Below are 14833 nucleotides of genomic sequence, written 5' to 3' on the forward strand. Positions count from 1 at the left end.
ACGGCAAATAAAGAGACACACACATACCGGCACCGGCATCCTTCATGTACCTGGTGCTGAACTTTGCTGTCCAGACCCACTCTGCTCTCCAGCTACTCCATGTTTGAAGGCAAATTTTCCTTCCGTGGCGAGGTGTGTTTTACCAACTGTCCTGCCTGCTAGCTCTGAAACTTCAGTATGGATTAGGCATCTGGGGAAACTATGTACGGCTGCATTTACGCAGGCGTAACTTTCAATAGGCAGGATTCATAGAATCATAGAGCTGGAAGAGACCTCAGGAGCTCATCAAGTCCAGCCACCTGCCCAAGGCAGGACCAACCTCAACTTGATTCTTGAAAGGACACTCTGGAACCAGATGCCTGCAATCAACAGCAATCGTATGAGACTTGGAAGCCAGGTGGTGTCCTTGTCCCAGGTATGCGAGAGACAAGGTGGCGAAGTGATATCTTTTATGGGGAGATAGAGGCACTTGTGAGGTTGCAGAGAGCTTGTCTGCAGGCTGGGGAAAGGGACTCCAAGCCAGAATGAAATGCAAAGGGAAGAGATTGTTCAGCGTAACTACCTAGCACGTGTTTTCAGGGACCCGTTAGCCTGCTCTCACCCCTCCCTTCCTAGAGGGAGAAGGAAGTGGATGTAGAGATGGTGGTTGGATGGTGTTTGCAGACCCCCATAAAAAGTCCCAAATTCAACATCTCTATTCAGATTGGCTATGTGCACACAGCTGTGCTATTTCTGCAGGTGTCCCAAAATAGCTATCCCGTGTCTTATCAGCACACCTGTTATTTCGCAAGATAAGGGGCATGCTATTCCAGTGTCCCTGTCAACCTCGCTCCACAAGGAAGAAGGGACGTTTTGGAATAGGGGGTGATTTCGAGTTAAATGAACAAATAAGCTATTTCGAAATAAGATCAAAATAAGTTATGTGATTTGCATAGCTATGATTCTGGGCGGCATTAACAGGAGTGCTGTGAGCAAGACACAAGGAGTCATTCTTCCACTCTGTTCTCTACTGATTCGGTCTCAGCTGGAGTATTGTGTCCAGTGCTGGGCACCACATTTCAAGAGAGATGAGGAGAAATTGAAGAGGGTCCAGAGAAGAGCACCAAAAAAATAATGACAGGTCTAGAGAACAGCAGCTATGAGGGAAGACTGAAAGAACTGGGTTGATTGAGTTTGGAAAAGAGAAGACTGAGAGGGGACACGATAGCCGTTTTCAAGTATCTAAAAGGGTGTCACAGGGAGGAGGGGGGGAAATTGTTCTCCTTGGCCTCTGAGGACAGGACAAGAAGCAATGGACTTAAACTGCAGCAAGGGAGGTTCAGGTTGGACATTAGGAAAAACTTCCTGACTGTCAGGGTGGTGAAACACTGGAATACATTGCCTGGGGAGGTTGTGGAATTTCCATCATTGGAGATATTGAAGGGCAGGCTGGACAGACACCTGTCGGGGATGCTCTAGACGTTGCTTGGTCCTGCCGTGAGGGCAGGGACTGAACTTGATGACCTCTGAAGTCCCTTCCAGTTCTAGTATTCTGTGATTCTATCTGCCTGTCTGTCTGTCATCTGAGGCTTTGTCTACACTATGGCTGTGTCTACACTGGGCCACTTATTCTGGAAAATCAGCCGCTTTTCCGGAATAAGCTGCGAGCTGTCTACACTGGCCCTTGAATTTCCGGAAAAGCGACGACGCTCTACTGTACAAAATCAGCCGCTATTCTGGAAAAACTATTCTGCTCCTGTTCGGGCATAAGTCCTTATTCCGGAACACTGTTCCGGAAAAGGGCCAGTGTAGACACATCGAAAATGGCGATCGGGGCTCTTTTCCGGAAAAGCGCGTCTACATTGGCCACAGACGCTTTTCCGGAAAAAGGGCTTTTCTGGAAAAGCAGCCTGCCAATGTAGACGCTCCTTTTCTGGAAAAACTGAAAATGGAATAGTATTCCATTTTAAGCATTTCCAGAAATTCATGCCAGTGTAGACACAGCCTATGACTTTTTCCGCAAGAGGCAATGCAAAGGAAGCGTGGATTAGCATTTTCTTGTGCTTCTTTTGCATCCTAATTTGCCTGAGAGCATAAGGATCTTGCGGAAAAAGGGGTTTTTGCACAAAACAGCCATGGCCATACTGCCTGTTTTAGCGCAAAACCCCCTGAGCACAAAAACAGAATGAAAAAGAGTATGCGAATGAAGCACGAGAAAATGCCAATTCACGCTTCATTTGCATTGCCTCCTGCGGAAAAAGTCATAGCGTAGACATAGCCTGAGAGAAAACAAGGACAGAACAGGTGCACACAGGAGGCATTCAGTTTCGTTAGCAAATGAATCACATTGCCCGTGACAGTGTGTAAGACCAGACAGAGCCTAAGAAACTTTGTGCATGAATCCAAAGTATTGTGACTGATGCGGCCTGCTTGATACTGCGAATGTGTTCAGTGACGAGGGAGTTAACGACCCAGAATGAGGCTATTTCAGCTCATTACGAATTGCTTGTCATCACCGGTTGTTTCTGTAATAAGGACTGGGCTGCGGGAATCGTTAGCATATTGATTAGTGCATGGGACGGTGCATCTATCTACTCTCCCATATTCAAGAACTCTTCTAATGAATCCTCTCCTGTAAATATTCCACAGAGGAAAAGTTTGGCTACAGCTGGACTGAAGGAAATGCCTCCCTTGGCTGCATTTTGACCTCTCACTGAAATGTAAGTTTCCCTGACGGGGGTCTGGGATTTGCAAAGGTTTCTATTCTCACTCCTCTCCTCCTTGCCAGCCAAAGCCCCGTAGGCATAGACACTTGGCCTAGTAACGTGCTGGCCTGGTAGCCACAGAGCGGGTAACATTCCGCAAACGAGGGACCTCAGAAAATATTGGAAAAAAAATATCCTAACTTTTTAGAAACTTTTCTTTACTCTCTACTGGATGGAAACTGAGATGTCCCTTTCCTTTCCCCTTCCTTTGATGTTCTCTCCCACCCAAAAAAGCTGCAACTTGAGCCCATTGCTCCTTGTTCTGCCATCTGCCACCACTGAGAACAGCCTCTTTCCATCCTCTTTGGAACCCCCTTCCGCTTACTGAAGGCCGGCAGCCAATTCAACCGGCATCCTCTGGGCACCTACCTGCCGGCACCGAGTCCAGTGGCAGTTGTGGGCGTTGCACTGGAGTCCGGAACTTGGATTTAGGCAGCCAAGCCCAGATATAGAGACCTAAATATGGCCTGTAGGTGCCTGATTCCTTTGGTGGGCTAAGCCATGGGCGCCTGACTTTCAGTGCACCGTTGGGTCGTCTTGGCAAGAGTTGGAGAGGCATTGAAGTATCTAAAGAAAAAGAGAGAGGCTTAAAGGCATTTTGAAAAGCACCAAGGTGCCTAATTCCCTTTGAGATCTCACTGTGCTAGGTGCTGTACAAACACAGAGCAAAAAGATGGCTTCTGGCATGAAGAATTTCCAATACGAGTCCTTCTTGTCTAATCAGAGCCCAGTGGTCTTTGCTGCAAGGACAATACATAAGAATGGCCACACTGGGTCAGACCAAAGGCTCGTCTAGCCCAGTGTCCTGTCTGCCCCACAGTGGCCAATGCCAGGTGCCCCAGAGGGAGGGAACAGAACAGGGAACCATCCAGTGACCCCCTCCCCTGTCGCCTATTCCCAGCCTCTGACAAACAGAGACACCATCTCTGCCCATCCTGGCTAACAGGATGGACCTAACCGCCATGTATTCATCTAGTCCTGGCCTTCACAACATCCTCTGGCAAGGAGTTCCACAGGTTAACTGTGCACTTCATGAAGAAAAACTTCCTTTTGTTTCTTTTAAACCTGCCAACTAATCGTTTCATTTGGTGACCCATTGTTCTTCTGTTATAACAGTCAATAACATTTCCTTCTTCACCTTCTCCACACCTGCCATGATTTTATAGACCTGCCGTAACTCCCTTTAGTCTCCTCTTTTCTAAGTCCCAGTCTTTTTAATCTCTGCTTATCGGGCACCCGTTCTGAACCCCTCATCATTTTTGTTGCCCTTTTCGGAACCTTTTCCAATGCCAAGAGATCTTTTTGGAGATGAGGTGACCACATCTGTACGCAGTATCCAACATGTGGGCGTCCTATGTTTTTAGGTAGAGGCAATACAATATTCTCTGTCTTATTCTCTATCCCTTTTTTAATGATTCCTAAAATTCTGTTTACTTTTTTGACTGCCGCTGCACACGGAACGGATGTGTAAAGTCCAGCACAATGGGGCCGCCCTCTTGGGTTGGGCCCCAGCTGTTCTCCACGGGCTGGAATTGGACTAATCGTGATTGAATTCACCACAGGTGGGGCAGGAAGGAGTTGCCTGGAAGGGATGGATGAAGGAAACCAAACCCACGTCAATCACTTCTTTCTGCTGGGATTCACCACGTCTGCCAGGCGTCAGCGACTCCTCTTCTCGGTCTTCCTCCTGGCCTATTTGCTAACGCTGATGGAAAACATCGTCATTCTCCTCGTCATCCGGGCCAAACCCCGCCTGCACAAGCCCATGTACTTCTTCCTGGGCAACCTGTCCTTCCTGGAGATCTGGTACGTGACGGTCATTGCGCCCAAGATGCTGGCCGATTTCATGACCCCGGATAAGCGCATTGCCTTCCAAGGGTGCATGGCGCAGCTGTATTTCTTTGTGACCTTTGTGTGCACGGAGTACATCCTCTTGGCTGCCATGGCCTATGACCGTTGCGTGGCCATTTGCAGCCCCTTGCGGTACCCGTCCATCATGAGCGGTAGGTTCTGCGCCCAGCTGGCGGCTGGCTGCTGGGTTTGTGGCTTAGTCACAGCCACCATCAAGCTGAGCTTCATTGCCCGGCTCCGGTTCTGCCACACGGACGCCATCAACCACTACTTCTGTGACATCTCCCCCCTCTTGAACATCTCCTGCTCCGACTCCTCCCTTGCCGAGCTAGTAGACTTCATCCTGGCCCTGTTGGTCATCATGGTGCCGCTGTGCATCGTGGTCACCTCGTACGTTTGCATCCTCTTCGCCGTGCTCCGGATGCCCTCGGCTCAGGGCAGGCACAAGGCCTTCTCCACCTGCAGCTCCCATCTGGCCGTGGTGGTCTTGTTCTACTCCACCACCCTCTTCACCTACACCCGCCCCAAAGCCATGTACGCTTACAGCTCCAACAAGCTGGTGTCGGTGCTGTACACCACGGTGGTGCCCCTCCTGAACCCCCTCATCTACTGCCTCAGGAACAAGGAGGTCAAGGATGCACTGAGGAAGGCAATTCTCAGCTCCTAGATAAGGACCGCCAGGGAAGAGGCCAAGCTACTGATTAGTCTGACGGGTGGCACGTTGCATGCACAAGTGGCCATGGGTTCCAACGCTGGGGAGGATGGGCTGGAGGTTCAGACGTGAGGTCTCAGTGGGCAGGTAGCTCCTTTTGGCACCTTGTAAATCATACTCCATGTTCCTGCCGGAACTTTGGGGCAGTTCTGAGGCAAGACTGTGTGTCCCGTGAGATGTGTTGAAAATATATCGATTCCGGTACTGGTGTGTTTTGACAGAAAATTAGCTTTTTGACAAAAAAAATTCTAAATGCCAAATTTTGGTGGAAAATTTTGATTTTCCGGAACCCTCCATCCCCAAATGGTTGAAAAAACAATGTATTGAAAATACGTTGGCGGTGTCTCATGGGATTTTAGTTCAGTTTCCTTACATCCCCATTCTCCTCAGCTACATGGAGAAAAAGGTTTCCCTAATGTAGATGTGCTATCTCGATTTAGAGTGCCAGGAGGCACTGGGGAGGAATAACTTAGAATGGCCATGGGGAGGGGCTATTTCAAAATAGCACAAATGGAGCATCTTCACACACCTTATTTCGAAATAACTATTTTGGAATAGGCATTATTCCTCGTAGAATGAGGTTTACAGATTTTGGAATAAGCTGTCCATTATTTCAAAATCTGTGTAGACGCTCACATTGTTATTTCGGAATAATGACCATTATTCTGAAATAACACTGCGGTGTAGACATACCCCTCATTAAGTTCTGGTCTACACTGGCGAGTTATTTCAGAATAACGCCCCTTATTTTGAAATAACGAGCTGTGTGTCCAACGGCTGGTTATGTTGAAATAATGGCTCTTGCTTTCTGTGAGAAATAACACGTATTTCAAAATAATTATTTTGAAATGGCAAGAATGTGGACGCTGCTGCTTTTTCGAAATAACTACTCCCCAAAGTCATGCAGAGTAATTACTCCCCATTGCTTGCTCGGGCTTTACGGCAAGGTATCACGTTTACCTTACAGGAGCCTTCCTTGGACTAATTTTGAGGCTTCTCCATAGTGGGGACATGCTATTTTGGAATAGTTATTTTGGGAGGGTATGTCTACACTACAGCTTTATTTCGAAATATCTAATTTTGAAATAGTTATTTCGAAATATCTTATTTCAAAATAACACATCTACACTGATTGGACGCAGAATTATATTTAAGGCCAGCCGGGACTGGTTCTTACAGGGCATCATGTCAGAAGTTATCTTGTAGCCAGGGCGGCCAGCAGGGCACCCTGGGAACGTCTGGAGGCCCCCTCTTCCGAAATAAGCATCTACGCAGTGCTTATTTCGAAATAGGAATTTCAGAATTGGCGCTATTCCTCGTGGAATTAGGTTTACCAATTTTGAACTAAGCCCTCTGTTTCAAATTAATTGCGAAATAGCAGTTGGCTTGTGTAGACACTAAGAAAGTTATTTCGAAATAATTTTGCTGTGTAGACCTATCGGGTATGTCTACACTACCCCGCTAGTTTGAACTAGCGGGGTAATGTATGCATACCGAACTTGCTAATGAAGCCCGGGATTTGAATTTCCCGCGCGGCTACACACGGCACGGGCTAGATAGTTCGAACTACGTAGCTATTCCGAACTATCTGTACTCCTCATTCCACGAGGAGTACAGATAGTTCGGAATGGCTACGTAGTTCGAACTATCTAGCCCGTGCCACGTGTAGCCGCGCGGCACGGGGTTCGCACTAGCCGGCTTTTAAAAATGGCGGTGCCGGCTTTATGCTAATGAAGCCCGGGAAATTCAAATCCCGGGCTTCATTAGCAAGTTCGGTATGCATACATTACCCTGCTAGTTCGAACTAGCGGGGTAGTGTAGACATACCCATCTGGAGTAATTATTTTGAAACAAATTCCTAGTGTAGATAGGCCCAGGTTATTCTCCCCAACTATACCATATCTCCCATGATGCACCATAAATGGGAACTCCCATGGTGCAATTGCCTCCCATGACTAATTAAGAAACCTGTGGTAGGTGTAATCCAAGAAGGGAGCCTGGGCTATAGATACATTGAGGCAACTAAACTACATGTGACACTCAGGTTATTTGGCCCAAAAGACAAACTTTGCCATGGGAAACAGATTAAATTAATTTTTGTCATTGGAAAAAAAAATCTAATTTTCTGATGAGTTCTACTCAATATCTAAAGCCCCCTGAAAAATCAAACCCAGGGTGTCCGAGGTCAGCCTTTCACATGCTAGGGAACCTGCCATTCATGAACATGTTGACTTTACTGCCTCTCTTCTCCAAAGTCACATCCGTCAAATGGCAAAGACCCTACCATTAGCTATGGTTCCAAAGAGAGGATGCGCTGGAAGATGCGGGATGAGTGGACATGCTTGCTACAATGGCATGTCTCATTGCTGAGATGCCTTTGAAAAGAAAGAACATGTCTGACCTTTGGGGTCCACACCAAGAGGCCGCCCAGATAATGAGGGAGGCTGGTAAGAAGAGTGAGCAGAAATATACTGAGCAAGTGTAACACTTATCCAGGAGCAGAAAGATGGTCTTGTATTTAATTTGCTGGAACTGTCCCCAAGACCACGGGGGTCAATTCTCAGCTCAAGGTGTCCTTGGGGAGTTCTTTGAAACATGGACATTTCAAAGCCACCTAAGACAGCAGAACAAGGAGCAATGGTCTCAAGTTACAGTGGGGGAGGTCTAGGTTGGACATTAGGAAAAACTATTTCCCTAGGAGGGTGGTGAAGCACTGGGATGGATTACCTAGGGAGGGGGTGGAGTCTCCATCCCTAGAGGTGTTGAAGTCTCGGCTTGACAAAGCCCTGGCCGGGTTGATTTAGTTGGGATTGGTCCTGCCTTGGGCAAGGGGCTGGACTTGATGACCTTCTGAGGTCTCTTCCAGCTCTATGATTCTATGAAGACAATGAGGAGAACGGGAGAACGCTGTTTTATGAGGAGCTTGTGCTCCTAAATCAGAAGAACTTATGCTCCTAAATCACTTGAGCATTTAAAAAAAATCCTGCTCCAATTTTTATTGGTTTTCAATTGTGTTTGAATACCAAATTCACCTTTTTGCATGTCAAATCGCCACTAAATTCCTTTGTAAATCTTAGATCAATGTTTCCATGCTTCTGTCTGTCAAACAGGACTAATGACAATTCCTTTACTGCCCTGTGCATCTCGTCTGAACCATGAAGAGCCAATCAATGTGGATCTGCACAGTGCCCGGAACAGGGCTCTAGTCTCATATCGAACCTATCGGCGTTACTGTACTGTAGTAATAAAGGAACCTTTCTTTGTCAACTTCATAAAAATGCACCAGTGATGACGTCTAGCAGCAATTACGATGATCACGGTGCACCAAACCAAATCAGCACTACACATTTCTCAGCAAAGGCTTGCAAAATGTTTGTCGGACCCTTCTGTAGTGGCTGGCCTGCAAAAGAGGTAACAACCTACTACTCTGCTACCTGGTAGATTTACTCCTTTCATTGAAATCTTCAAGGGCTGTGCTCTCAGATGGATAATCCAGAGTTCACTGATGATGATGTGGCTATATTGTAGCTAATCTCATGCACCAGACTTAGACTAGAGAAAAAAGGGGTGGCCAAGAATTTCCCATTTAAATGGTTTGCTAATGGGAAATTGGAGTTTCATCCAAATGACATTTTCTCCAACAATTCAAATAGTTACTAAAAAAGTTTAATGCCCCCCAAAATGAAGCGTTTTTATTTTTCCAGCCAAAACCCCAAATATTTCTATTCACAGTGGCACCATCGTGCCTCTTAAGAGTGGTCATTTGTGAGCCTCTATGAGCAGGGGTCTTGAGCCAGAAGGCATCTGTACACCACCTCTGTACAAGGAGAAAAACTGATGCCTCCAGAGATGTGTAGACCAGCCGGAGAATGTAGTCCCAGGTGAAACAGGGATGCATAAAGCGTTGAGCCTACCATGATGTTTCTGAGGCCACACTTCCCAGTTTTGAATTTCTTGCTTTTTGGATACTCCAAAAAAATCATTGTTTGCCCAAGTTTTCCATGGAGGTGGGAACGACGCCCATCACAGGTCCTGCCCAGTAGAAAGCCTCCAGACCCGGTCTCCATACCAACAGGTTGTGTCCTGTCCTTGTTGCAATCAAAGCTGCAATCAAACCAGTCCACGAAGGTGAAGAACCTTTAACCCACCAGAACTATTCAAGCCAACTTCTTTACTTGGGAGAAGACAAACTTAAGAGCTAAGCCTCGGCATGGTCAAGAAACCTGTTGGACTGTCTAGTGGGTGTGAGGGGGGACGGTTTATGGCCCTCCTGGGTCACTTCAGGTGAGATTTTTAAAGGTATTTTGGTGTCTGAAGATGCTGCCAGGCACCTAGACACATTGTAGAAGCACTTACCTATTGAACTGGGCACCACATTTCAAGAAAGATGTAGAGAAATTGGAGAAGGTCCAGAGAAGAGCAACAAAAATGATGAAAGGTCTCGAGAACATGAGCTATGAAGGAAGGTTGAAAGAATTGGGCTTGTTTAGTTTGGAAAAGAGAAGACTGAGAGGTGACATGATGGTGTACCTAAAAGGGTGTAACAAGGAGAAGGGAGAAAAATTGTTCTCGGCTTCTGAGTACAGGACAAGAAGCAATGGGCTTAAAGTGCAGCAAGGGAGGTGTAGGTTGGACATTAGGAAAAAATTCCTATTTGTCCAGGTGGTGAAACACTGGAATAAATTGCCTAGGGGGGTTGTGGAATCTCCATCTCTGGAGATATTTAAGAGCAGGTTGGACAGACGCCTGTCAGGGATGATCTAGATGGTGCTTGGTCCTGTTGTGAGGGCAGGGGACTGGACTTGATGACCTCTCGAGGTCCCTTCCAGTGTTCTATGATTTCCTGGTCACATCAAAATGATTTTAACATGCATTAGGCAACTATGTGCATTCGTAGGTCTCTTAATCCCTGGTTGTGTGACACAAGAACCCTGATAGAGGGGGGACCCAAACTTTGGAGTCCAAAGTCCAAAGCTAGAGATCTAACCACAGACTCCTGCTTAGTTCCACGTGGGTAGCTGCTTACCAATCATTCCAAAATGTAGCAGGCAGAGAGCAAATTCCCCAGTGGCATCTGTTTCTGCTACAGCACTAAGCATTCTTGGTTTCTTAGTTCTCAAAATGACCACGTACGTATCACATATGATCTGTGTGTGGAAAGCCTCATTAATTGTCTGCTTCAAGAACAAGTCCGATGGGAACAGGAAAGGCTTTTTAAAAAGCACCCTAAGGGTGAGTTAGCAAAACACACCGGGTTGCTCATGCTGAATCCAAGGAAGGTGCTGCTGTATTTCACGGTGTCTTACAGCACAATAAACAACGCTGAGCTGCAGTCAGAAATCTAACCGCAAATGGCTGCAGGGGGGGAAAACTTATTTTTTTCCTCTTCAGTAAGAAATTGGTGAGACCAAGGAAGTGTGTTTGGTCGCTGTTTTGCTGCTTTATGACTTCTGGATGTTTCAATACTCAGCGTTTGGGGGGGGGGGGGGGGGGTATTTTTTCTCACATTTCTGCAGAGCCAATTAAAAGAAAATGAAATCAGACCGGTGCATTAGCTGTAAATCCCCGCAGAGGTGGATGCATCTGAAAAGTAAGTCATTCTAGTGTCATCTGACCACGTCATGCAGTCCTGATGGATTGGTAGTGACAAGACGTATTTGTCCTTCTTGCGGGGGGAGGCAAGTAAGTTAGGAAAGGCAGGGACTTCGTTTGAAATGACGGCTTGTGGGGAAAGAGAGACACGGGTTCGGCAGTAGAGTCAGAGAATCAGATGAGGGGATGCATGAGAGGCGCTTCTGATGTCCCTGATGCTCATTTTACACCAGACCTGGATGCTGACCATCCCGGGGAAACACTGGAACAACATTGGAGTTAGGCGCAAGTGGTCCTGTGGCACCTTCGAGACTCTTTAGTATCAGGAGTCGCCGTGGGCACAACCCACTTCCTCAGCTGGGGGTAGAGAGAGTAGAATGAGTCCTGCTGACCTCAGTGGAGTTACCCCCGATTTGCATCGAGGTGGGTGAGAGGAGAGAACCATTGATCTCAATACATACCCTATCCTGGATAGTCTCTGTTCCACTGCCCTTCACATCGGTTCCCCATTCACACTGGGCTCAGCAAGGGGGACAATTTGGAGCCTTTTTCTCCTCTTTCAAAGGAGGGGTCAGGAAGGGATCTTTGGACCTGTAGCAGGTAAAGGATGTTATAGGTAGGAGAAGATTTGTATTGGTTTGGGCTAAACGCTTGTGAGGCCTCAGATTTCTGCCACCATGAACAGCAAAATTATCATGGGGTTGGTTATTGTAAAAGTGTAGGAGATGTCGGTTAGCTAATAGATTTCAGCCTAACTTGCCACCAAATGTTCACATCTATCTATCTATCTATCTATCTATCTATCTATCTATCTATCTATCTATCTATCTATCTATCCCCACACACCCCCTCTATCTATCTATCTATCTATCTATCTATCTATCTATCTATCTATCTATCTATCTATCTATCTATCTATCTATCCCCATACACCTCCTCTATCTATCTATCTATCTATCTATCTATCTATCCCCATACACCTCCTCTATCTATCTATCTATCTATCTATCTATCTATCTATCTATCTATCTATCTATCCCCATACACCTCCTCTATCTATCTATCTATCTATCTATCTATCTATCTATCTATCTATCTATCTATCTATCTATCCCCATACACCTCCTCTATCTATCTATCTATCTATCTATCTATCTATCTATCTATCTATCTATCTATCTATCTATCTATCTATCTATCTATCTATCCCCATACACCCGTCCCTGAGGTGTTTTCCCTCTATTTCCTTTTCAAATCCCTTTCTCTTTACTTCCTTTTACTTCTCTTTTTTCTAGCCATTTTTATGTAATATATTTATTTATATGTACATTTTTAATAGACAAGTATCAGAGGGGTCGTCATGTTAGTCTGAATCTGCTTAAACAACATGGAGTCCTGTGGCACCTTCTAGACTAATAGATGTATTGGGGCATAAGCTTTCATGGGCAACGACCCACGTCGTCAGATGCATGTCGTGGAAATTCCAGAGGCAGGTATAAATATACAGGCACAGGAGAAGGGAGTACCAATCAAGAGGAAGGCCAGAGATAATGAGGTCAATTCAGTCAGGGAGGATGTGGCCCACTTCTAGGAGCTGATGTGGAGGTGTGAACACCAGTTTGTCTAGACTATAGGGTTTTGTCTACCAAAGTGGACTTTTGTCGACAAAACTCTACCTGCATCTACACTGCCACTGAGTTCTGTCAACATAACGTCAACAGAACTCAGCTGTTCTGTCAACGGCGGTAAACCTCATTCTATGAGTAATAATGCCTTTTGTCGACAGAGTTCTGTCAACAGAAGGCGTTATTGCATCTACACTGGCCTTTGCATCTACACTGTCATGTCAACAAAGCAGCTTGCTTTGTCGACAGAACTGGCTGTAGTCTAGACGCTCTTTGTCGACAGAAGCTTTGTCGACAGTATCTGTCGACAAAACTTCTGTTGACAAAAGCCTGTAGTCTAGATGTACTCCAAGAGAGGAGAAACTGCTTTTGCAATTGACTAGCCATTCCCAGTCTTTGTTTAATCCTAAACTGATAATGTCACATTTGCAAATGAATTGTAGCTCTGCGGTTTCGCTTTGAAGCCTGTTTTCGAAGGGTTTTTTTGTTGCAGGATGGCTACTTTTAAATCTGTTACTGTGTGTCCAGGGAGATTGAACATGTGCCTGTATATTTATATTTGCCTCTGGAATTTCCACGACATGAATCTGACGAAGTGGGTCTTTTCCCACGAAAGCTTATGCTCCAATAAATCTGTTAGACTATAAGATGCCATAGGATTTCTCGTTGTTTATTTTTAATAGAGTTTTGGTGGCTTGGTGAAGCCGTCTCCTTCATTCCCATCCCCTTTTCTACTTCCAGGTCCAGCCAGTTCCCAGCACAATGAATTAGGCGCGTGGGTGTTTGCTTGTGATCCAGAAGCATGACACTCAGGGGGAGCCGGAGTGGTTTTTCTGCCGAGAGTTGCAGCGGGTCCTTCTACAGTTGTGTCTGCCGACAGCAAGTGTGTAGGGTAGGGTGACCAGTGCTCATTGCAGAAACCACATTCTTCCCCCGTCGTCTCTGCTTTCCTCCATACTCCAAGGGAGCCATGGAAAACTGCAGCGCAGTGACTGTGTTCACCTTGGAGGGCTTCGGAGGTGAAGTGCAAGTCTTCCTCTCTCTCCTCTTCTTCATTCTCTACAGTGTCACCCTGGCGGGCAATGTCGGCATGATCACCATCATCAGCCTTGACTCCCGGCTCCACACCCCCATGTACTTCTTCCTGAAAAACCTCTCCTTCCTGGACCTCTGCTACTCCTCCGTCATCACCCCCAAAGCCCTGCTGAGCTTCTCAACAGGGTGCCGGGCCATCTCCTACAATGGCTGCGCCACCCAAATGTTCTTCTTTTCCCTCTTTGGCACCACCGAGGCCTTCTTCCTGGCCACCATGGCCTACGACCGTTTCGTCGCCATCTGCGACCCCTTGCGCTACCCAATGAAGATGTCCAAGCGGGTGTGTCAGGTCTTGGTGGTAGGCTCCTACCTCTCTGGCTGCCTCAACGGCAGCATCCAGACAGGCTTCACGTTCCGCTTGTCCTTCTGCGGCTCGGGGAAGATCGACCACTTCTTCTGCGATGTCCCTGCTGTGATGAACGCTGCCTGCTCCGACACCGCCGCCAACGAAATGGCGATGCTGGTCGTGTGCGGGCTCATCATCATGAGCACGGGCTTAGTTGTCCTGATCTCCTATGGCTACATCCTCACCACGGTCTTACGGATGCCCTCTGCCGAGTGCCGGCGCCGCGCCTTCTCCACCTGCGCCTCCCACCTGGTGGCTGTGAGCTTGTTCTTTGGGACGGTCTTCTTCATGTACGCTCAACCCGGGGCCGTCGCCTTCCCAGGTCAAAGCAAAGTAGTCTCCGTGTTCTACACCGTCGTCATCCCCATGCTGAACCCTTTGATCTACAGCTTGAGGAACAAGGAGGTGAAAGAGGCTCTGAGGAGACAACTGAAAAAGAAAGGGTTTTCCCGCTGAGCAAGGCTGCTGAGCAATCGGTCAGCGATCAGGATGGATGGGAATGGGTATCAAGGACAGGGGAATTCCCACAGACATCTGCCATTGAACAACGGTCTCAGCTGGGGAATATTATGAGGAAAGGCAGGGACTTTCAGAGGAACCGAAGGGAATTAGGCACCCAACTGAACTTCCCACACCCTTTGACTCCTTTGAGAATCCCACACACCATGCAATGGTGAGGAATCGGAGGCTCGCCTCTAAATCCCTTGGGAGAAGATCTCTCTCCAACATGGGAGGAATGGTTTTGTGGTGAAGATATTGGCCTGGGATTTGGGACATCTGGGGTCGATTTCTCGCTCTGTCTGGTGCCTTGGCTGAGCGGTTGATGGGTTTTGGTGCTCAATGCTCATGGACTTGAATACGATTGTGG

General features: G+C 47.0%; 2 protein-coding genes across 2 annotated transcripts; both read left to right on the forward strand.

Moving 5' to 3' along the window:
* Positions 1 to 4335: 4335 nt before the first annotated feature.
* Positions 4336 to 5262, forward strand: LOC102445369 (olfactory receptor 6Y1-like). Its single transcript, XM_006112294.3, has one exon. The coding sequence runs from the start codon at positions 4336 to 4338 to the stop codon at positions 5260 to 5262; it is 927 nt and encodes a 308-aa protein (XP_006112356.3).
* An 8020-nt stretch (positions 5263 to 13282) lies between these two features.
* On the forward strand, positions 13283 to 14421 carry LOC102453658 (olfactory receptor 9S13-like). Its single transcript, XM_006122745.3, has one exon. The coding sequence runs from the start codon at positions 13495 to 13497 to the stop codon at positions 14419 to 14421; it is 927 nt and encodes a 308-aa protein (XP_006122807.3). The 5' UTR covers positions 13283 to 13494.
* Positions 14422 to 14833: the final 412 nt, after the last annotated feature.

This window comes from Pelodiscus sinensis, chromosome 30, assembly GCF_052426305.1.
Source record: "Pelodiscus sinensis isolate ZL-2025 chromosome 30, ASM5242630v1, whole genome shotgun sequence".
NCBI classification, from domain to species: Eukaryota; Metazoa; Chordata; order Testudines; family Trionychidae; genus Pelodiscus; species Pelodiscus sinensis.